At 43.9% G+C, this 24,431-nt stretch overlaps 1 protein-coding gene across 1 annotated transcript in view; it reads left to right on the forward strand.

The window, feature by feature from the left end:
• FHIT (fragile histidine triad diadenosine triphosphatase) overlaps positions 1-24,431 on the forward strand; it is a 633,148-nt gene that overhangs the window by 403,950 nt on the left and 204,767 nt on the right. The window contains exons 2-3 of the mRNA XM_033141324.1: positions 3,387-3,532; positions 4,933-4,962. Coding sequence (XP_032997215.1) covers positions 3,387-3,532; positions 4,933-4,962 — 176 coding nt within the window. The remainder of the gene's footprint in view (positions 1-3,386; positions 3,533-4,932; positions 4,963-24,431) is intronic.

The following is a 24,431-nucleotide window of genomic DNA, read 5'->3' on the forward strand; positions in this document are numbered from 1 at the left end:
AAGTAAGTTTGCATTGTGTTTTTCAAGGGAAGTGTCCTTGGATAGCATTTTAGAGTAGGGATGTTTACTGACCTGGTTTGGCGCTTCGGAAAACAGCCCAGTTTGGACTGGAGTGCCGTGAAGGCTTCCTAATTTGGTTTGGGTCTGAATCTGTATTCTAGTTTGGAAGAATAAGAAAAAAAACCTTCATTCCTTATTATGGGCAAAACTCAAAACAACTACAACTCCCTGTTTTAACAGGAATTGAATGAAAGGCAGAGTAGCTCTTCTTGAGTGGATAAAGCCCTTCAAATAGATCCAGAGGGTTTTGTAATTGATGCCTTTTAATATTTTTAAAGGGACCATTAAAAAATGTATTATGATTTGGTGGGGGGGGGAGAACTAGCAGAAATTTGCAAAATTGATATTCCCTTCAGAGAGGTTGAATCCTGCCAAAATTCAGAAGGATAGCTGCCCTAGTTTTCCTTTACATCTTTGTAGTGTTTTAAAAAATGTTGCATTTAATTATTTTCTCTTGGTTTGTGGGCAGTGTGTATAAAAACAGCAGACACAAGAAAGGGCCCCCAGCTAAGAAACCTGCTAAATTACTGACAGATTAGTCCATAACCTTTTGAACTAGAAGTCTTTAAAGCTGGTTTTTGGAGGGAGAGCTGAAAAGCATTTGTTCCCCTTCTTTTTGTTTTGTGGGCAAAAGAATGGAATGCATCATAGAGGGGCCCCTAGGAAAACAACCTGCAAAATTTCAGGCGGTTAGGTGCAAGGGCTAGGGACTTACTTTGAATGGGGGGGTAGCATTAGGCTTATTTGACCTTACTGGCTCAGAGAATCACATAAGCTTCATGCAAACCTGATTTGACGGGAATGGATATGTGGACAGTTCATAAAGAAACAGGAGGTGAATATTTCAAGCAAGCATGACTAGCAAGATTAGGCATGAGCAGGGAGCAGACAAGAACAAGGTGATATGTTGAGCCAACTTCCCTCCCCCAAAGCACTGTGATTGGAGAGCCCTAGTGAAGTCATACCCTCTGATTAGAAACTGGATGTGCCCATCACAAAAGAGCTCCTCCTCTCTCTCTCTCTCTGCACCCCAATGTTTTCCTCATATGGCAAACTTGGGGAGAGCTGTTTCAGTTTGTGCAAACACAGTATCTGCCTGTACTTTTGTTTTAACATCCAAATTACCCCGAATCACTTCAGAGGTCACAATTTCAGCTTGAATGAACGAACGAATGAATGAATCTTTATTTGCGTCAGCCATTGGCCATAGCAATAAGACAACAACACAATATACAAAGAATAGAAATAAAAGTCAATCATATAAAATACGTTTTGGGGTTTTGAATCAATAGACAAATGGTGGATCTTATTCTGATTGCCCCAGCTAAAAATCTTGCAAACTTTGCTGTCACCTGCTCATCTTGATCTGCCAAGAGAAAGGACATTGTGGAAGTGGTTGGGCGACCCGGAATGAGCAATAAAAGAGGTGTGATAATCTTATTCCTCAAGTCTTTATAAAGAGTGCAAGCCAGAAGGGCATGCGCCACCGATTTGGTACTGCCATCTCCACAGGGACATAAGTGTTTTCGTGTGGAATCTGTTGGAATCATCCCTCAAGTACAGACGAGGGCAAACCATTCAATCTTGCGAGAGTAAAAGCGTTTCTATATTTTAGAATTGCTAGATTATTACATAGAGTCGAAATGGGAAGGTGGAAAATAGTCATAACATGGGCAAAATTTCTTTCTTGTGGCCATGTTGTTCTGATGCTCAATATCATTTAGGCGCTTACAAATTAGACTGTTTGCTTTACTAAAACCCAAAGTGAGTAGCTGTTGTGGTGATAAACCACAAGAGTGAAGTTTCTGATAGACAATTTCAACTTGAGGAGCTTTGGAGAAATACTGCTTCAGCTTATCCAAGCCCCAAATCTGTCTGAACTGGCCTGCTTCAGTTCTTGATTTGGGATTCATATAGATCTAATGCACACCCTTATGTTAAAACTCTGAGGTCACAGCCCTGCACCTGCTTACCTTGGAATAATTTTCCTTGGGACTTACTTCTAAGTAGACATGCTTAGGACTGTACTGTAATGATGCAACCCTAAACAACTCACATTGAAAAAATAGGACTTACTGCTGAGTCAATATGCATAGGATTGCAATTGTGCAATTTTACTTGGGAATAAGCCCCACTGGATTCAATAGGACTTACATCTGAGTAGACACATATAGGAATCTGCTATATGGAACTCTTCTATCTTAAGAGACCAGATGATCCTAATTATGGCACCTGAAATGTGCCACAGCAAAAATCTCTAATTATACAGTGAGGGCCCGGCAAATTATATGCTCCAGAAATTACAGTTGTATGACCAAAATATATTAACATTTGCAAATCTAATCAGTTACGGCAATAGAATGATTGGCCACAAGCCACTACAGATCAGAAAATGCTTAAGCCCACTGAAGTCACAGCTCTGATCATGGAAGCTGTGTAATACAACTGTTTTGTCACAACTGTTACTAGCAATGTTTCCAGAGTTCATAATCCCCACCACTAGGGTTGCTATATTTCAAACTGAAAATCCAGACACAAAAGACTTAAAATAAAATTGATGTTTTTGTTGAGCTTTTAAAATGTAAAATCTTAAAAAAAACCACCAAACCAAACCAAACCAAACCATAAACTTGAAGTTTTTGAGCTATTTTAAAAAAAATCTGAAGAAGTGTGCATGCACACGAAAGCTCATACCAAGAACAAACTCAGTTGGTCTCTAAGGTGCTACTGGAAAGAATTTTCTATTTTGTTTTTTAAAAAATCAATTTTCCCCAACATTGCTGCGATTTCTGCCCAGCCACTGCTTACGACTGCTGAATCATGGCAGTATCCAAACATATGGCAATCCAACCCACCACCACCATTCAGAATGTGAATTTATGCAGCCCAGAATGCTTGGATGTGTTTAAAAAAATGAGCGCTGTTTTCTCCAGGAAGATAACCTACTGCTTGGAATATAAAAGGGGATTCTGAACATATGTGTTCAATGCACTTCAACTGTTCTTCGAGATTTTCATCTATTTTCTATCCAAGTCTTCACTGCTTCAGGCAGAGCATTGTGAAACTCTCCCAAAGCTGACTTTTCAGGCTCACTCAGTCATTTATGCAGCTTGAAGTATTTGAAATGGAGCACTTGGTCAAAGCATTCAGACAAATAATGCACAGATCTTCTCTCCGTAGGTGCTGAATTCCCATCAAGATCACAGAGCCTGGGAGTTTGGGGCTGTTTGTTAGGTATATGAACATACTGTTTACAATGTTGAAGGGAAGGGAACGTTCTGAGATGGAATAATATGTCAGTTGTGCCTTAACATTATGCAAACCAGATGTTCTCATTTGCCCACTCCGCCCTGTGGAACGATTCCGCGATCTGCGCCCTGAAGAAGTAGCTGATTTATTTCGCACAACACAGCTGGTTGGAAATGTAGTGGAGCAACATTTTGGTGGGACTTCACTCACCATTTCCATTCAGGTTAGTAAACACTTCTGTCGTGCCTTCTTTATTGTGCTCTTCCACAACCTAGAGCCCTCCAGATGTTTTGCACTACTACTACTACTACTACTACATTTATATACCACCCTACATCTGTAGATCTCAGGGTGGTTCATACCATAAAATTGCAATATGTAAAACACATCATACATAATAAAAATAAGAACAAAAACAAACCAATAATCCCCACTCCCGTAACACATTTAAAAGGGCACCGTATGTCAATCAACCAAAGGCCTGGTTGAAGAGGAATGTTTTCACCTGGCACCTAAAGGTGTAAAATGAAGGCACCGGGTGAACTTCCCTGGGAACAGCATTCTACAGATGAGGAGCCACTGCAGAGGAGGCCCGTTCTGGTGTTGCCACCCTCTGGACCTCTCGTGGAGGAACACGAAGAAGGGCCTCAAAAGATGATCTCAGGGTCCAGGTCGGTTCATAAGGAGAGAGTCAGTCTTTGAAGTATTGTAGTCCTGAGGTGTTTAATGCAGTGGTTCCCAATTAACAAAGTAATGTGGATGGCCTGCTTTTGAAAAGCCAATCCACGGACCCCCTACTTTGGAAAGTTTTGATATCTCTATGATAGTTTTTGTTATGGGAATGGTGCTGTGGACCCCCTGTGTGGGTTACATGGCTCACTTGGGGCCACGGGCCACCAATTAGGAACCCCTGGTTTAAGTCCACACACACACACACATTTTTAAACATCTGGACTTTCTCCACTTCCTTACTTTCTTACTTGTTTGTGCTCTGCTGGTTGGCAGCAGCCATTTTGGGGCAGAAACCCTGGCAAGAGTGGGGAGAGAGATCATGATTAGAAATCCCCCCATAGGAAATAATGGAAATCGTCAGCTCGTTATGTGAACGCTTGCCTAATGAACTATTTCCCGGAAACGCGTTGTGGCTGGTAAGCGGGACTACTAAAATCTAAATAACAACACTTTGGATCCAGTGGTCACCTCTGATAACCCAGTCCTTTTGTTAAAACCATGTTGTGCAAAGATGGCCAATTTGCCACACCACTCCTCGTCTGCCAACAGCTAACTTCCCTTTTACAAATAGCACCCATCAATCTTGGTGAGCACCATAGTTATTGGGAGCATTTATGATACGAGATGCCAAGGGCTGGGGGAATAAATGTGCAAGCCTTTATTTCTCTTCAGACCACCTTTTCCTATTTGATGAGGACCTGAAATAAAAAGGTGTCTGTTCCCGAAAGCTTTGGCGCCAAATCATACCCACGAGAGCGCTATAAATTAATGCACAATGAAATTGGATTTAAATTATTAATGGGCGATATTTTTGAATACCCAAGAGAGACTCGTCAGCTGCTCTTATCTCATTCTCCTTCTCCATCCCCTTCCCTTTCTTCTCATCTACAGGACGGTCCTGAAGCTGGACAGACTGTGAAGGTGAGTGCTTATTTTATTATGCAGAGTACAAATTAATAAGAGACAATTATGAGAACTAATAAAACCAGTCAGCTGCGGCACATTGCAGCATTGCTATTTTATCCTTGAAGCTGGAGGGATCCCGAATCTTCTGTGCGGCTGTAAATAGATTGATTGAAAGGGAATGTGGTGCAATATGGTTACACCTCACCACCTCTCCAGTCTTAAGCAGTGACTCTTGACCGCTGGTCCATGGAACGGCTCCATCTCGGCACACTGCTGTCTTCTGGGTCCAGGACCTCCATGGCGGGGTGGGGATCTTAAGAGCCTGGCTGGGTCAGACTCTCAGTTCAGCTAGTCCAACAATTTATTTATCACAGTGGCCAGACAGATGCCTCTGGGAAGCAAGAAGGTAGGCAACAGCCCTTTCCGTCGTGTGTGCCCTTGGTATACAGGGAAACTATCTTTAAGCATGGACGTTCTGTTCAGCTGTCATAACTAATACCTATCCTTCATATGCTTGCACAATCCATTTGTTTGTGTGGGTGTGTGGCTGCCCTTCTGTGACAGTGAATTCTAGAACCTAAGTGAATTCCAGAACCTATTGTGAAAAGAGGTATTTCTTTTGGTCTGTCCTGAACCTGTTGGGTCTGTCAATCCACTTTTCAGTCCGTGACCTTGAGTTCTTGTTATATGATAAACTTCCTTCCCTCCCCACCTTGATTTCCCACAGCCAGCCAACAGCCACCTTCTTTTACCAGCAGGTCCCCATGTGGATTATAACAATTAAAAGTTAAGAAGTTAAAACAGATTACAATCGCAGGAATAGGGTGGATTCTGAAAACGCTCATATCAAGTGTCAAAGACCAGGGTAAAGAGATGCGTCTTCAGCATTCCACGAAAGCTGTATAGTGAAGCATGCTAACTGGAAGGGACTTTGGTCTTATTTGCGCACAAGCAAGTATGTCTCCTCATGAGTCAGCACCCAGTGGTTTGCAGCTGAGCTTTTGAGATAATGCCCTGAAGAAAAGATGGCGTTTGAAGCATTGGGAGATGCTAGGGAAACTCTGGGTGTGGTGTTTGGTCTGCCATAGCTATTCTACACATGCATGTCATCACTTTAACATTGCAGTCATCAAGTGATGAAACCCCAGCGAACATCAAAATACACGCCCACTGTTGTATTTAACCCCTCGAGGGTTGTGACAGCTGAGGTTGGGGCACCCCATGGTGTGTCTGAAGCCTGTCTGCTGTGGCCAAGTGGTCAAGGATCTTCATAACATACCGGTAAAACAGCCCAATTGGATCAGGACCCTGGCCCAGCTAGTCCAGCCTCCTAGTCTCACAGTGGCCAACCAGTTCTTGCAGTGTGGGTTGAATGTGAGCTTCTTCACTTTTGCTGCTGCCTGACTTCATTTTCTTACCATACTTCATTTGTTTAATAAGGCATCCAAAAAAACGAGTGGGGGCCTATTTGAATATTCCCCTGATGGGGCCCAAGCTCCTTTCTCCTGCTTCTATGATGGCTCAGCTCTGTCTCCACAGTTGGAGGCAGATACGTTTCTGAATACCAGTTGCCGGAGACCACAGGAGGGGAACCTGCTCCTGTACTCGATTTCTGCTTGCTGGTTTCCCACAGGCATCTGGTTGGCCGCTGTGAGAACAGGATGCTTGGACAGATGAGCCATTGGCCAGATCCAGCCAGCTCTTCCTATGTTCTCAATCCAGTGGGCCACTGGAGAATGTTGTTTCCACTCTGCATCTACGACATCTCCACTGCCCCCCCTTTAGCTGCTTGGCAAATGTATTTTTCTCTCTGGGCACACCTTCAACCCTTGTCCCTGAAGCAGTGTGTGTATGTACGCTCTCTGCTGGCATCTTGTGGGTCTTGTGCTGTGCCTCTTTTCCTTACACCTCTGTGTGGCACTCATTCGACACTGCTTGTAAGAAGAGAAAGGATTTGAACTCCTGTTTGCACTGATTCCTAGATATTTGCAGTAACATGGCCAATACTGGTGTGCCACTGAGTCTGATGGAGCAGTGATGCTGTGTGTGTGTGTGTGTGTGTGTGTGTGTGTGTGTGTGGTAATGCAGGGGATGTCCTGGGGGCATGCATTGAGGTCTGTGCAACATATAGGTGGCTTTGCTGGGCTCTAGTGGTGTTCCAAGGGGATGAGTCTGTCAATTTTTAAAATGCATTTTTTGGATTTTCTGGTTGTGTGTGTTTCCCCCCCTCCCTTCCTGGGCTGACCACACATTGAATATGGCAGCTGTTTCTCAAGAATAGGAGTGGCATATCTCTGTTCCTGGTGTAATGTGAGTATAGGATTTACCCGTTAAAGGCCCTGTTAGGGTTGATTAAGAACACTAACATCTGACAACAGCAAATTGAAGCAATTCTCTTCCTTTCCATTTGCTGCATTGACCTTATTTGTGGGATAGTTTGCGTTACCGCCTGGGAATAGCTAGCGGGGATGGAAGAAGAAAGAGTGTGTCTGTGTGTGCAGGGAGAAAGAACAACAACTACAACTTTTAGTTCACCTCAGATGGATGGATAGGGCAAAGATTCACAAATCTTACTGAGGAAGCCCAACAATGAAATCCCATTCTTTTCTTCATTTACTGCCTTTTCCATTGAACTTTCTCCTCCCTGTCCCATCCACTTCCTACACCACAGTGGTCCCATGAGGTCTACTGCCACTGGTACAGTGTTTGACTGGTAGCTTTTCGCCTACCCACTATCATCCCCCCCAAAAAAATCTTGCTGTATTGCCAACATGGCACTCACAGATACCAGCAATCCCACTAGGACCTTCTATGGCACTTGAAAAAGGTCGCAGTAAATATCTTCCCACAATACACAAGATACTGTTTGCTCTTCCTGTTTAGTTCCTGTTTACACTGGCTTTGCGTCGCCTATATTAAAAATTCCACCTCAAACATGACAACATTTCATTAAATATGCAAACTCCCTTCCATTCTGAACAGTGGAGAGATGCAACGAGCTTCTCTCCGTGAGCGAGTGCAGCAGGGCCTGACACATGTGCCTTTTCCCATTTTTTGGGAGGCAGTTTCTTAGATACAGCAGCCATTTTTGTTACACCACACCCCTCACAACAATTTTCTGTTATGCTGCATACCCATGGCAGCCATTTTGTTTTATACCACACAACCCATGGCAGCCATTTTGTGACTGGAGACCACCACTGTCTCAGAATTCCAGATGTGCTCACTGGCGCATAAAGTTTGTCAGTCTTGCCATATTCAAATTAATCTTGCAAATCCAACATAGGCAGTGGGGCAAAACATTGAACGATGTTAGTGTTTAGCACAAAGGGATGTTAACCATTTCCTTTGCCTCATGTAATGAACAGACGTTCTTTTCCCACTCCTTCCCACTGTTTAGATGAAGAGCACCGCTTCCAAGCACCATGTGGAGGCTGCTGCAAATGATAGCCACCTTGTGACTGACTCCCCACTGCTGCCATAAAGCGTAGAGCCAGCCATTGAGCTCTTCTGAAGCGTGGCATGGCAAGTTCCCACACCAACACTTTGACTTGTGGGCAACAGTGATATGGAAATTTTCTGTGCTGGGCTCTGGAATATCACTGAGGCTGATAGTTCATACTGTTGCATGCATCCTAATCTTGTGCTTGAATCCCAGTGCTTACTTAGAGTTCAGTTTCCTTGGAATGCAAGTTAATGGAGACTGTGTTGTCTTTAGGCTAAAATTGGTTTTATTTGCCACATATATACAACTTGAGCATAGGTCAGGATGGAGGGGCTCACAATATGAACACTCCAACAGATCTTGTTTCCTCATTAGGTTGCCAGAGAGATCCCCAAGCCCAGTGCTTTGAGCCCAGCCCTGAGCAAGACAAACCTCTCCATGTCTCCAACTTCCAGCATCACCCAAAAACTCAGCCACATACAAATCCCCCACCCTGTGCCCAGCCTATTTTTCTCCATCCTAGGAGAAAACAATCATATTTTTATTGCATTTTTAATATTTTGTTGGAAGCCGCCCAGAGTGGCTGGGAAAACCCAGCCAGATGGGAGGGGTATAAATAATAAGGCATATGAATGGACATGTGAATGGCAGCCCTTAACTGGCCATCTGAGCCCATTATCTTACAAAGAAACTTGTCCAACCAGTTCAGCAGCCTCTTCTGCTAGATTCTAAACCGCCTTGGCCTGCAAGGGACCTGCAAATATAACCCAGACGGACACACACATGCTGAAACCTATAACAAGACATATTTTGGCTATTGCAGGGGTAGGTCATAACTTCCAGTCGTCTCATAGTAGTGCTTCTGATGTGCTAAGTCTCTGTATAACCCTTTGAGAGAAGGATGTTGCAGTTGACTAGGCACCACATTCTCAAATTATTTCTACTGGGTTGATTAACTAATCACAGCTTGAACCATGACCTCACTGTTGGGCTATAGGATTCCCTGCAAGTGCACTCACAGACAAAGTGTTAGTTGAAAGAAGTGCTCCCTTGATTAGCCACCAGCAAATATATATCTTGCTTTTAGAATTAAAGGGTGGGGTGGGTTTCTATTGTATGAGAGGCACAGGCCACTCGATGTGTGTGTAGCCTGTGGATTTTGAAGATCTGTTGATGTGCTGGGGGCTTCTTGTCCCATTAGCTTAATAAACGTAATGAGACAACAACACCCCGCTGATGTTAATGCAAACTCCCGGATTTTCAAGTTGTACTCTCTTCTAGATATATGAGCTGCTTTTCTGGAGAGCACCATAATTTGCGATAATTTATTGTCCCTATGCTGATGACATGGGCTTTTTTAAAAAAGAAATAAATAAAGAGAAAATTCAAACTCTGAGTATTTTAATAAAATTAGCTGCATTCCCAATCCATTTCTGATTCAATTACCTTAATCACAGTCTGGAAAAGTCCTGTCCGAGTCACTGCATGATGCACCTGAGGGATCATGAGACTTGAAATCAATCATTAGGTATGAGAACCACATCTTAAATTGCAATAAATAATGTGTCTCTCTCGCCAGCATCAAACGTTTTCCTTGTCCAAAAAGGAGAAAAAGATAAACACAAAACGAAATGACATGTTTATCTGTGAAAGAAGAGCAAACGTCATTGTTCATTTTGATGGGCGTAGATTAGGCATCACTAAGTAGGCCATTTCTCTTCCTTCTCTCACCTCTCTGTATAGTCTTGAAAAGTTTGGGGGACTGGAGGAAAGGAAACAGAGAGTCCTCATTCCTATGCTCACAGTAGATTTTGCTCCATTTACCCTCCTACATTCGCCAAACTGTCAGGCCACTGAGAACTCCCTCCCTCCTCCCCACCTCTCTCTTTGTAGAAATATTCCTCTACACCAGTGTTCTTAAACCTGGGGTCTCCAGGTGTGAGTGGACTACAACTCCCATCATCCTTGTCCATTGGGCTAAGCTGGGCTGTGGGAGTTGGGACTTGTAGTCCACCCACATCTTGTAGTCTGACCTCAGGTTGAAGAAACACAAGTGTAGAGGAATCTTTCTCAACCCAGCACCCTCCAGGTTTAGACTCTATCTGCAAGCAACCAGCTTGGCCAGCAGTCAACGATGATGGGAATTTTATTCCAAAGCATTAGGAGGACACCAGGCGGTAGAAGGCTGGACTTAAAGGATAGCAGTAGCCAAGGATTGTCCTTTAAGGAAAGCCAGAGGCCATCCTCATTGCCAATTCACTTTTAGAGATGAGCCATAAGTGGCTGTGAGTGGGATCCAGGTGTCAAGCCAGGAGTCAGAGCGGAGAGGCCAGACATATGAAAACAATAGTTTGGGCATTTATGGTCCCTCTGCTTCACGAGATTCAGCGGTCAGCTGGTAGGCAGAATCATTCCAGGACTTGAAATCCCATTCCTTGGGAAATGCTTCTGAAATATACTCGGAGTCAAGTGTGGATTTCATGCTCTTTATTCAGCTCATAGTAGCAAGGAATGGAAGTTTCCCCAAAACGTCTGCTTTATATACATTATTTACACAATGGACCCCATGTGATTGGCTAATTCCAGGATACTCCTGTATGCCAATCAGGTTGCGGATTCACTTCCACCTGGAGCTGGATTGGGTGGCTCCTGCGGACCAATCAGACTGCTGCATTCTGGATCCCATTGTTCCAGGACCAATCAGACTGCTGCATTCTGGATCCTATTGTTCTAGGACCAATCAGACTGCTGCATTTTGGATCCTATTCAACTCAGTACATAACAGCTTCATTCTGTAGTCCTGGTTCAACCCTCACTCCCAGACATCTACGTGTAGACGTAGGGGCTCTTGGTGAATAATTTTGCAGTAATTCTTCCCACAAAATTTCAGTTCTCCAGGGCATGTCAGCTGTTGTTAAGGAAGTCAAACCGCCACACGTCATTAAAACATGGACAGTGACAGGCTGGGCCTGGACCATGGGGACTGGCTACTTTAGAGGCAGTGTACAATAGGATATATGGATATTGGGTGGGGCAATTATGCACATAAATCGGTCATTGCCTGTACTGTTAATTCTTGGCGATACAGACTTGTTCCTACAGCAGAAGGGTTGTGGATCCCATACTTTGTATGCGAAGGGTTCCAGAAAAACAGCCACAAGCCTCTCTCTGTAGCCCTATAAAGCCTGATGCCCCAAACTTGCCAGAATCCCTGAGGTGACAAACAAATTCTTTGAGGTGGACTCCTATCAAAATACTTTGACTCAAAAGTTACGAAGTCATTTCCCCACCAGCCCAAGTATTGAAGCAGTTGTCATCTTCACATGTTGATTAGATTTGCGGTTTTAAAAATGGAAGAAGCAGGGGAGAGTCACATCAAAATGGTTGTAAGTTATCTGCTGAATACCACAGTCCGTGAATCTCATGGATGCATATCATATCAAAATGGTGACAAGATCTAAGCACCTTCCTTCTTGAGTCCCATATGTTGTCAATTGCAAATTCAACTAGTCAGACAGGGAACTGAGGTTGATGCTTGCAATGTGGTGCAATAATTTCAATGTCTCACCTTCTGTTAATTATTCAAAGCTGCAAAGATTGGCTTCCCATATTATTTTTTTTTATGATGGGCATGTTTTGCTTTCACAGATGCTTCTTTAATGGTGCACTAAATCAATACACCTGGCTGGAGTTTTGTAGGCATCTTAACCTGAAATGAAATGTCTCTATGAAACCGAATTCCTCTTTAGCCTACAGCTGATCCTTTCCAATTTTCTTGTCTCCTCTTATTCCTATTGTTCCTGAGGACTAGGGGGTTTGAATATTCAAAATCAATCACAGCACAGCAGGCCTTGATTGCATCAGAAGGATTACAGTCATTAACAGCAATGCAATGTTAATGCGTCTGGGCATCCTGTGGATTCATATACACAAACCTTGGGCTAATAAACCATGAAAGCCACCTTTTCGGTCTTTCAGATGAGCAACATAAGCTGCAGCTAAAGGAAAGATGTCACCCCCTGGGTCACCCTGGGCATTCTCTCCCTGCAGACATAGCTCTAAAGAAATGCTAAGGTGGCTGAAGTTTGCTTTTGGCCTGGATATCCCAGACTTCTCGCTGGGGCCAGAAAGTTAGGAGGCCAAAAAAAAAAGAGACATTATATATGAAAATCATGATAATGCTAGTATGTGTATAGGGTGTTCGGAGAGGAGTAATACCTCTAGTTTGGGGCATCATGCTGCTTCTGGGGTAGTTTGTCTACCTTTTGTCTCCACCCTGCATTCAGCTGTCAGCCGTGGCTCATAGAAGCTGTCAACATGCGACAGCAGCCACGCCCCAGGAATGGCTTCCGCTGGCCGGCTAAACCAGGTGAGGATATGAGCTATGCCGTGCCGTAAGACAACACTGTCAAAATAAAAAGAAAGATCATCCTGTGCTTTCTATGTAAAGATAAACGTAAAGACGAAGGATGCCTGGACAGTTAAGTCTAGTCAAAGGCGACTATGGGGTTGCGGCACTGCAGTTTTAATTGAATTTTAAATTTGTATTTTAATCTGTTATTTTAAATTGATCGTTTTTATGTTTTTTGTTGTGATTTTAATTGATGTTAGCCGCCCTGAGCCCGGTTCTCTGGCTGGGAAGGGCGGGGTATAAATAAAATTATTATTATTATTATTATTATTTCAGGCCAAGGGAGCCGGCGTTTGTCCACAGACAGCTTTCCGGGTCATGCGGCCAGCATAACTAAACCACTTCTGGCGCAACGGGACACCGTGATGGAAACGAAAGCGCATGGAAATGCCATTTACCTTCCCGCCACAGTGGTACCTATTTATCTACTTGCATATCGATATGGGGCTATCTGTTTAGCTCCATTCCATTGAGGGTTATGTTTTCCTTTTTTTCTTCAAAGTTCCCTTAGAGGTTTTTAATTCTGTACAAATGTATTTTTTCTGACTGACGGTCGAATAAAAGAATGTATGTATGTGTTTATCTACTTGCACTGGTGTACTTTTGAACTGCTAGGTTGGCAGGAGCTGGGACAGAGTAATGGGAGATCACTCTGTCATGGGGATTTGAACCACTGACGTTCCAGTCAGCAAGCCCAAGAGGCTCAGTGGTTTAGACCATAGCTCCACCCACGTCCCTTTGCTTTCTACAGTAGGGGTAGCCAACATGGTAGCTTCTGGATGCCTTTGGACTACAACTCCCATCAGCCCCTATCAGAATGGCCAGAATGGTGATGGAAGATGGAGTCCAGCAAAGGAGGGCATCACACTGCCACCCTTGTTCTATGGACTTATGGGTGAAATTCTGCTACTTCACACTGTGTCCTATCTAGGTTCAGCAGCCATTTCATGGAAGGCAAGTCTCACAAAGTTCTCTAATCTTTGCATCTTCCAGTTATTGTCATTAGAAAAGGGCACCTGGCCTTCTCGCTGCCACCATCCCTTGATGCTAGAAGCAACATTAAAAAAAAAAAAGTTTGATGGCTGGAGGAGACAAAGGAAAATGAAGGCCGAGCAATGATTGATGGACGTGACACTCTTTGAACTGAGAATAGCGAGTGCTGCAAGGCACTGATAAATGGAAATGATGGCTTGGATAATGAAGTCTGTTTTAGAAATATCAGGAGCTGAAGATCCCCTGAAGGGAAAAGGGGGCAGGCCCCATTCCCACAATTCTCTCTGGTGGTAAATTATGATGGGTCTGGAGATGGATCTTTTTGTTTTGTTTTGCTTCTGCACTACATAATGTCACTGTGCTTTCCATCGCCAGGCTTGCTAAGTAACATCACATTAGAGGTCTGCCACATTCTGAACATCCCAGACAGGCACATTAAAAAGGTCTTGTAGCATCCTTAGGAATCCACCAATTAGTCACAGTTAGAAAAATGAAGGAAAGGGACGCCTTCTCTCTGACAGGGGCCTTGCAGAGTCTTTGGGCTGTCTCTCATTGAGGCCAAAGTTAAGGGTATGAAATATTGCTTTGTGATTTCATTAACTGTAATTTATTCCAAAAACATTATTATCATTTCTCCTGGGTGGTGGAGTGAGGCTGCAACCCTGAGCCCACTTAGTTGGGGTAACCTGGATTGACTTCAGTAGGTCTGAGTAGACATGCTGACACTTTTGCTGGTGAGGCGAAGAGCCAGTTGCCTATTGAGAGCAAAGACATTATAGTGACTGTTTCTAAGCACTATAATCTTTCATTGGTCTAAGATGGAGGTGGAGAACCTGAAGTCCTTCCCATGTTGTTGGACTCCATTTCCCAGCAAGCCCAACTTGCTTAGACAGTGATTAGTATCATGGGAGCTATAGGGTCTGCGATATGTGTGGGGAACCCTTGTCCCTTCATATGTTGTTGGACTACAACTCTCCTCATGCCTGGCCATTGGTCATGCTTACTTGGGTTGATGGGAGTTAACAGCAACACCTGGGGTGCCAAAGGTTTCCCAACCCTGGTCTGTATAAATCTATAGAATAGTTATGGATATGTCTTGATGTATTCATGTCCTAACATTAGGAATTAACATTTTACATTTTTATTTCTAGATGCATTGTTTCATCACAAATGTGCCTACAAATGTGTGATATTTTAATGTATTTGATTTTTGTTGGAAGCCGCCCAGAGTGGCTGGGGAAATCCAGCCAGATGGGCGGGGTACAAATAATAAATATTATTATAATAATATTATTATTATTACTGCACATTTGGAAGGACAGTATATAAATTTACAAAATAAAAAAAATAGACATGGCCTGTATCAAAATCCAACAGATTAAGAACAACATGCAAATGTGCAAACACACTGTCATGATGTTCACCCTTACAGTTGAGTTTTCAGAGTTAAGACTATTCAAAAGCATTTTATATCTGCTTTCCACCATATTTCTCCCATTACAGCTCTTGTAAATACTGTATAGCCTTTCCACCGGCAGAAAACATGCACAGCCTTTGTGTGCAAAAGAATTCCTGATTTGCTTACAATTGTGTTGCTCTTGTCCATAAATCTTTTATTAGCAAGATGTTGCAAGGCTGGGATCCTACTTCTATGAGTTGCTTTTCAATAGCCCGTCCCTTACTTTTTGTTGTTGTTGTTGTTGTTGTTGTTGTTCAGTCGTTCAGTCGTGTCCGACTCTTCGTGACCCCATGGACCAGAGCACGCCAGGCACGCCTATCCTCCACTTCCTCCCGCAGTTTGGCCAAACTCATGCCAGTCGCTTCGAGAACACTGTCCAACCATCTCATCCTCTGTCGTCCCCTTCTCCTTGTGCCCTCCATCTTTCCCAACATCAGGGTCTTTTCTAGGGAGTCTTCTCTTCTCATGAGGTGGCCAAAGTACTGGAGCCTCAACTTCAGGATCTGTCCTTCTAGTGAGCACTCAGGGCTGATTTCTTTGAGAATGGATAGGTTTGATCTTCTTGCAGTCCATGGGACTCTCAAGAGTCTCCTCCAGCACCATAATTCAAAAGTATCAATTCTTCGGCGATCAGCCTTCTTTATGGTCCAGCTCTCACTTCCATACATTACTACTGGGAAAACCATAGCTTTAACTATACGGACCTTTGTCGGCAAGGTGATGTCTTTGCTTTTTAAGATGCTGTCTAGGTTTGTCATTGCTTTTCTCCCAAGAAGCAGGCGTCTTCTAAAAGTCAGAAAGGTTATTATCCTTTGCCTTATCATTGTTCTGCATTCATTTTGAGGTTTCTGGCCAGATCGCTATTGTGAGGTGTAAGAGCAAATTCAGAGTGGACCAGGAAACCATGAGAGGTGGGATTTCTACCCCTGGGAATTGAAATGCTCTTTGGCATTTTTCCAATCTCCACATTGCACCTGACATGCATGCATCCCTCCCTGGTTAAACATAGGGTTGATCCCTTGATTGCTGCCATTGTCTGATACTGTCTGCAACTGTGATACAAGGAGCATGTGAAAGGGATTCACAGGCTCTTCTGCATTTATCAGAAAGGACATCACATACTTGACCTCAGGAGAGCTCTATGTGCACACATGCCAGTGTTTTCAGTGTTTGGAAATACTGCTTTTCCACATCGAAGTAGGATTTCCTTTGGCATTCATAAGGACTACTGTAGTATTAAAGCTGAATGAGTGTTTTACTATGTGGATAATTCCTAGCTCTACTCCTTTTCTCTGCCGTCTAAATTATGGTAATTCTAGACTCTCCAAGTGTCCCTATTTTCCAGGGACAGTCCCAGATTTACAGAAGCCGTCCTGGTTTCTGATTTGATCCCAGAATGTCCCACTTTTCCTTTTCATCGGAGAAATGTTGGAGGGTATGGAGCTATGTGACACCCCCCCCCCCCAGCCAAGGAAATAAGTAACTATACAGTCGTACCTCGGAAGTCGAACGCCTCGGAAGTCGAATGTTTTGGCTCCTGAACACCGCAAACCCGGAAGTAAGTGTTCCGGTTTGCAAACGTTCTTTGGAACCCAAACGTCCGATGCAGCTTCCATGGCTTCCTGCAACCAATAGGAAGCTTCACCTTGGTTTCGGAACATTTTGGAAGTCGAACGGGCTTCCGGAACGGATTCCGTTCGACTTCCGAGGTATGACTGTACAACCTTTAGAAGACATTTGAAGGCAGTCCTGTATAGGGAAGTTTTTTTAATGTTTATGTTTTTATATATGTTGGAAGCCACTCAGAGTGTCTGGGGCAACCCAGTCAGATGGGTGGGGTATTATTATTATTATTATTATTATTATTATTATTATTGAATAGGACATCCCTATTTTCATCGGAGGAATGTTGGAGGGTAAGTAATTTAGAGAGGCTAAAGTGTAGCTAAGTAAAGGGAGGGGGAACCAAGGTTCAACAGCCAAGATGAGGAGCCACAGTGGAAATGCATAGTCTTGCAGCTGCTAGAAGTTCCTCCTACAGGTATTCCTTAGTTTGTTTACTCTGCAGAACAGATGGGCATCTGTAAAAATAGAAGAAGATCCCTTTGAGATCTGGGAAGATGTAATCTTGCCTCACGCTTTAGAGATGCAGTGTAAAAGCTGCCCCCTAAGCTAGTGCATTGCTCTTTTTATATATATATATTTAATGGTGCGAGTTCAAATCCCAGCTTATGTTACGTGAAGCTGCAAAGTTAGCTTTATCTTCCCCTCAAGTTTGTGCATGTCACAGAGGATATGTTTATGGCTGGATAAGATTCCGCGTGATTGACAGACTGCACACAAGAGGTCAGGAACCTAGGTAGAAGGAGGGGTTGTGGGTAAAAAAAGAGGTCTCTCAGAAGGGCTCTGCTGTGTGTGCATGACCGGCTTTCTGCTTATATTCATGTGCTCCCAGAATACCTGGATGCATTCTGCAAGCCGTTCCAGTCTGCCCTGTGAAAACCTCTCTGCAGGCAGCATTAATGCTTTCTAAGTAAAGAAATCCTGCTTCTCAGTGTGCACTCTCTTCCTAAGGTCCAAAACAAATGCTGCTATGATGAGTGATTCAACTGAAATGGGGAAATTGTCTTCCTTATAACAAAAATCTCTATGTTTTAAATTTTATTTTTTTATGTCAGAAATTTTATATTGTAATAAAACCACAAAGCTATTTTTTAGAGTAGTTGGACCATTTAGCACTGGGTTGTGTTTTTTTTGGGGGGGGGCAGGGCGGGGACTGGAATTCAAAGGAGCAAGTTCACAAATCCTGATTTTCTTTTTCTTCTGTTGTCATGCTGCGTAACTTTGGGAGCCTCACCACACGTCTAGACATTTCTCTTTTCCTTCCCACTTTGTGCTGTCATCTCTGTTTTCAGTGACAGCTTTCAAATACTTACTTTGACATAATCATATGGGACTTCTCATCTTTCCAGCTGAATCCAAAACTTCTGTCCCTGTATATCTGCTGCCAAGTCATATCAACTTTTGTGACATTCTGCCAACGCACCATTTGGTGTGGCCTGTTCTGAACATTTTATTTGTCTCCTTGGCATGCCTTGGTAGAACTAGGTCTTTGTAAAAAAAAAAAAAAAAAAAATCCTTCTACCTTTCCATCGAAAAAGAGACAGAGACACTTCTCCGCTCCAGGCGGCTAACAGTCAATTTAAAATGAACAATAAAACATTAAGATCGTCATCAACAACAAGGAGAGGAGTCCTGCAGGTGAAATATTTCTAGGTCAGCAGAATTTACTCAATACAGTGGTACCTCAGGTTACGAACTTAATTCATTCCGGAGGTCCGTTCTTAACCCGAAACCGTTCTTAACCTGAGGCGTGCTTTCGCTAATGGGGCCTCCCGCTGCCACCGCGCAATTTCCGTTCTCATCCTGAGGTAAAGTTCTTAACCCGAGGTACTACTTCCAGGTTAGCGGAGTCTGTAACCCGAAGTGTTTGTAACCTGAGGTGTTTGTAACCCAAGGTACCACTGTAGTATTATTACTATCAAACAGGTCCTCCCCAAAATGCTCTGGAAAAGGTCTGTTCTATACTTGCACAGCCATGATGGAACCAGGTGGGTCTCCCTGGTATCCAAAACAATCTGTTAATCAGTATTACTGGAGTAATATTCTCTAAACACTTGCTCCAGTTAACCCACCAGTGGCTAAATTTTGAACAAGCTGGAGCTTTTGAGAGCCTATCGAAGGCAGCCCCACATAGAGCATATCGCAACTGGGAGCCTTTAGCCCTCTGAATGTTGCTGGACTACAGCTCCCATCAGCCCCAGCAAGCATGGCCAATGAGTAGGGGTGATGGGAGTTTGCAGCTCGGCAACCCCTGGAAGGCCAAAGGTTCCCCACACCCGCAATAGCCCAAGGTGGATAATAATAATGCTGCGGTGAACCGGTTGGAGTTGGTAAAATGTACACATGTGCAGGTACACGCTGTGGGGAGCTCTGCACCCTTGTTTCATTTGTGCACACTTTTACTTGCTGAAATGTCTTGCCCAATCAAGAAATCATCCCAGCTTCTCCCTTCAATTCTGCAGCCCCCTTTTGCACCCATTTTTACCTCCATGTCCGTATCCACACCTTTTTCCTTTTCCTTTTTCATTATTATTTTAACAAAGTAACAATAATAAATAAAGAATAAATAAAAATGTGCACCCCACCCCCAAGACCATTCCATTATAACTATCCAACCTCCCAAAATTTCAGCACCTCTCGCGATGGTTTGACCCCTTTCCGTTTTAACGGTACAAATTCTACAAATACCTTCCATATCTCCTCAAAATCATTTCTCCCACGTATTCCCTGCCTTACCTTAATAGCACATGTTAATTTATCATTAATCCCACACCTCTTTATACCATTCTTCCATTTTATATGCACCTTGCCCCTTCCGCTTTCTAGCTATAATAACTCATGCAGCTGACAATAAATTTGTGAGCAAGTCCTTCATAGCCTGCAAACCTTCCACTCCATAGTAAATTGATAATAATGCTACTTCTGGACTTTCTGTCAGCTTTAACCCAGTGGTTTCTGTTATCTCCTTAAACACACTTTGCCCCAAAAATTGTACATTTTTAAACCCCCACCACATGTGAACATAAGACTCAGTTTCCTGGCATCACCTTCCAACATTTCTTGTTATATTTATTCCCAAATACCTTATTACATTTCTTAATTTTATATCTGTTTTTTCTTCTTCTTCAAAAATTATCATTTTTCATCTTCATCGTAGTGAAATATCATCATCTCTGATTTGGATCAATTAATTCACAACCCTGTTATTTCTCTATTATTATTTTTTCAAATGTGCCTCTATTACCTGCCTCTATTACCTTTTTCTCCCCCTCTTTTTCTTCAACCCTTCCTTGCACACAGGTCATGGTAACCTGATGAATCTTCCTCCTCCCACTCCATCCATTTCACCTTCTGCTCAATTATGATGCCACCATCCTTTCCTATTTCTCATTCCCTTCTGTACCCCTGGTTTCATCTTCACCACATTCCCATGCCTCTCACTTTTAGTTTTGCTGGATCCCTCAGTGGCTTTTGACACCATTGACCACAACATCCTTCTGGACCGTCTAGAGGGGTTGGGAGCTGGGGGCACTGTTATACAGTGGTTCCGCTCCTTCCCCCTGGGCCGTGTTCAGAAAGTGGTGGTGGGGGATGAGTGTTCAGACCCCTAGGCTCTTACTTGTGGGGTACCTCAGGGTTCTGTCCTCTCCCCCATGCTTTTCAACATCTACATGCAGCCGCTGGGAGAGAGCAGGGGGTTTGGGCTGGGTGCTTATCAGTATGCGGATGATACCCAGCTCTACCTCTCTTTCAAATCAGAACCAGTGAAGGCGGTGAAGGTCCTGTGTGAGTGCCTGGAGGCGGTTGGAGGATGGATGACGGCTAACATATTGAGGTTGAATCCTGACAAGACAGAAGTACTGTTTTGGGGGGACAGGAGGCAGGCACATGTGGAGGACTCCCTGGTCCTGTTTGGGGTAACTGTGCCCCTGAAGGACCAGGTGCGCAGCCTGGGAGACATTTTGGACTCACAGCTGTCCATTAAGGCACAGGTTAATTCTGTATCCAGGGCAGCTGTATACCAGCTCCATCTGGTACGCAGGCTGAGACCCTATCTGCCTGCGGACTGTCTCGCCAAAGTGGTGCATGCTTTAGTTATCTCTCGCTTGGATTACTGCAATGCGCTCTATGTGGGGCTACCTTTGAAGGTGACCCGGAAACTACAACTAATGCAGAATGCGGCAGCTTGACTGGTGACTGGAAGCGGACGCCGAGACCACATCACACCGGTCTTGAAAGCCCTACATTGGCTCTCAGTACATTTCCGAGCACAATTCAAAGTGTTAGTGCTGACCTTTAAAGCCCTAAACGGCCTTGGTCCAGTATACCTGAAAGAGCGTCTCCACCCCCATTGTTCTGCCCAGACACTGAGGTCCAGTGTTGAGGGACTTCTGGTGGTTCCCTCACTACAAGAAGCCAAGTTACAGGGAACCAGGCAGAGGGCCTTCTTGGTAGTGGCACCTGCCCTGCGGAACGCCCTCCCACCAGATTTCAAAGAGAAAAACAACTACCAGACTTTCAGAAGACATCTGAAGGCAGCCCTATTTAGGGAAGCTTTAAATGTTTAATAGATTATTGCATTTTAATGTTCTGTTGGAAGCCGCCCAGAGTGGCTGGGGAAACCCAGCCAGATGGGCAGGGTATAAATAATAAATTATTATCATATTATTATTATTATTTCCACAGGGAGGGTTTGCATATGCGAAGGGTATCTAAATTGTTGTTGTTGTTGTTGTTGTTGTTGTTGTTCTTCTTCTTCTTCTTCTTCTTCTTCTTCTTCTTCTTCTTCTTCTTCTTCTCTGAAAAGACATAGGATCTTCATGCCGACAGAAACTATAGGCTTTTCCCTTATGCGGTGATAGGTAGCTTCCTTTCTCCATTCTGCAGAGTTCCTGTGCACATTAAGTACTTGCTGGCAGAATTGCCAGTGTAAGGACTACGGCCGCTCTGTTATATAATGATCTAATTATTATAGTTCACGATGGGGAGCTTCTGCAGAATCTCTACAGCGTTAAAATTCAAGCTTGTCCCAGTGCAAACATAGCCTATAAATCTCCCCCCCCCCCATTTTTAAGGAAATGGGTGTGAATTAAGTGGCATCAGCTGTATTAAACTGTGTGGATGAGCTGAGTGCTGGAAAAATGTGATATGTGTTTTCACTGCTGCTCAGAAGCAAAGTGAAAGGTGCCAGCTGTAGAGCACAGAGATAATGGGACCCTGTTTCCTCTAGTTTTTGGCTTTCCTAAGTGGGTGACGCTGTGGTCTAAACCACAGAGCCTAGGGCTTGCCAATCAGAAGGTTGGTGGTTTGAATCCCCACGACGGGGTAAGCTCCCATTGCTCAGTCCCTGCTCCTGCCCACCTAGCAGTTCGAAAGCACGTCAAAGTGCTAGGAGTTAAGTAGGTACCGCTCCAGTGGGAAGGTAAACGGCGTTTCCGTGTGCTGTTCTGGTTCACCAGAAGAGGCTTAGTCATGCTGGCCAAATGACCCGGAAGCTGTCTGTGGACAAACACCGACTTCCCTTGGCCTATAGAGCGAGATCAGTGCCGCAACTCCAGAGTCGTCTGCGACTGGACCTAACGCAGGTACCTTTACCTTTACCTTTAAGCTATAATAGGAACACTTCAAGAGTTCTTGTCATCTCTACATCTGGAGAGAAATTCGGGTTTCAGATTACCTGGTCTTGTTTCTGAAATGGAACTTGTGTGGGATTTGTTTTTTTTCCTCATTTCCAAATTTGCACAAAGCACTGTGTGTGAACACTGTGTCTCCACTTTCAGCTTCTTCCAGCCTCTTCTCCCCTCTATCAACCTGCAATCTCTTAGAACATCCTTCCCCAAGTTTCGCCTTTCAGAAGTTGTTGAACTACAACTGTCATCAGACCTGGCCAACACAGCCAATGGGCAGGTATGATGGGAATTGTAGTCTTATAACATCCGAAGGGCACCAGGTTGGGGAAGGTAGGTTAAAGCTGTAGAATATGCACATCAGAAGTGAGAACCCCAAGACTCGTAGTCTTGGTGGAGTTGGTACAAATGCTTATATGTTTATTATACCAAACATCTGCACATGTGAGAGATGCAACATGGGTGTTTTCTGGTGCTAAGTTTCACAGATAAAAATAGAGACACACTTGTACCACCTCTCTCCTGCCCCAGACCCATACTTACACATGCATTGTTGGAGGCTCTTTGTCACCTTTGATGTGCTATATTCATTTACTATACCGTCACCTAGGGGGGAAAACCCATAATAGCCTTACAATGCATTCTTGACAGTGCATATACTCTATAACTGTCGTGCACTGCATGGTCCACACACCCACTCAGAGACTGAATTTCGGGTGACCCTAAGGAGGGAGCTAAATCCTAAACAAAGAAAATACCAACCACTTACACTATTTTATTTTAAACCACACAACCCTCAAAAGGCAAAAAATGGTTTGAATACGCAACAGTCTTTAATTAATGCCCACTGTTCCGAGAGGGAAATGCTACTAAAAGGTTAGTATGTCTAGGGGCAGAGAGCTCTGTTGTCTTCTAGAATAGTAAGTTTGCTTTCCCTTTGCTTCTGCCGTAACCAGCAATGCCTAGTCACAGTATGCAAAAAAATAATAAATAAAAACCTGTTTAAACATTACATTATAGCAGGGGTAGGCACCCTAAGGCCCGTGGGCTGGATGTGGCCCAATCGCCTTCTCAACCCGGCCCATGGACGGTCCAGGAATCAGCATGTTTTTACATGAGTAGAATATGTCCTTTTATTTAAAATGCAACTCTGGGTTATTTGTGGAGCATAGGAATTTGTTCATTCCCCCCCCTTCAAAATACTCATCCCTGGTCTGAGGGATGGTGGACCGGCCCTCTGCTGAAAAAGGTTGCTGACCCCTGCAGTATAGTCATGCCTGCTGTCAGGAGTGGCTTGAATGTTTGTGGCTGCCCCATGTGGTAAACCACTGAACTGCAAGTGGTAACCTTCTCAATGTTGGACTCTCTGGCAGGGGGCTGATTCTGCTCACCTAGGGTGGGCACTCTATCCTTCTGGACATATAAAGGGCTTTCTGCTTCAGCTGACTCTGGCTTGTGCATTGAGGTCTTTCTGAACTCCGGTGTGTTCTTGCTTCATTGGTCCTGCCTCCTGGTTCGCCCAGGTTCTCAATTTGGAATTGATTTCTGTCTTGTTCCTCATGCGTCCCTCACTCCCAACTTTCTATGTGGTCCTGACTTCTGGCTTGATTCTGCCCATGGCCCAGCCCAGGTCCCTCCTGGTTATGCGGTCTTCCCTTGCCTTCCCATGTAGAGACAGAATGCCATAGTGGTTAGAGTGCTGGACTGGGAGCAGGGTTCAAAACCCCACTTGGCTATGGAGGTTAGTGGGCGAGCTTGGACCAGTCACTTACTCCCAGCCTAAGCTACCTCACAGGGCTGCTGGAAGAATTAAATGAGGGTGGCGAGAATCAGATACACCACCCTAAGCTCCTTGGAGGAAAGATGGCTACAAATGTTAATGATGACAATAATAATAATAATAATAATAATAATAATAATAATAAT

The sequence above is a fragment of the Lacerta agilis genome, chromosome 2 (genome assembly GCF_009819535.1).
Source record: "Lacerta agilis isolate rLacAgi1 chromosome 2, rLacAgi1.pri, whole genome shotgun sequence".
NCBI lineage: Eukaryota > Metazoa > Chordata > Lepidosauria > Squamata > Lacertidae > Lacerta > Lacerta agilis.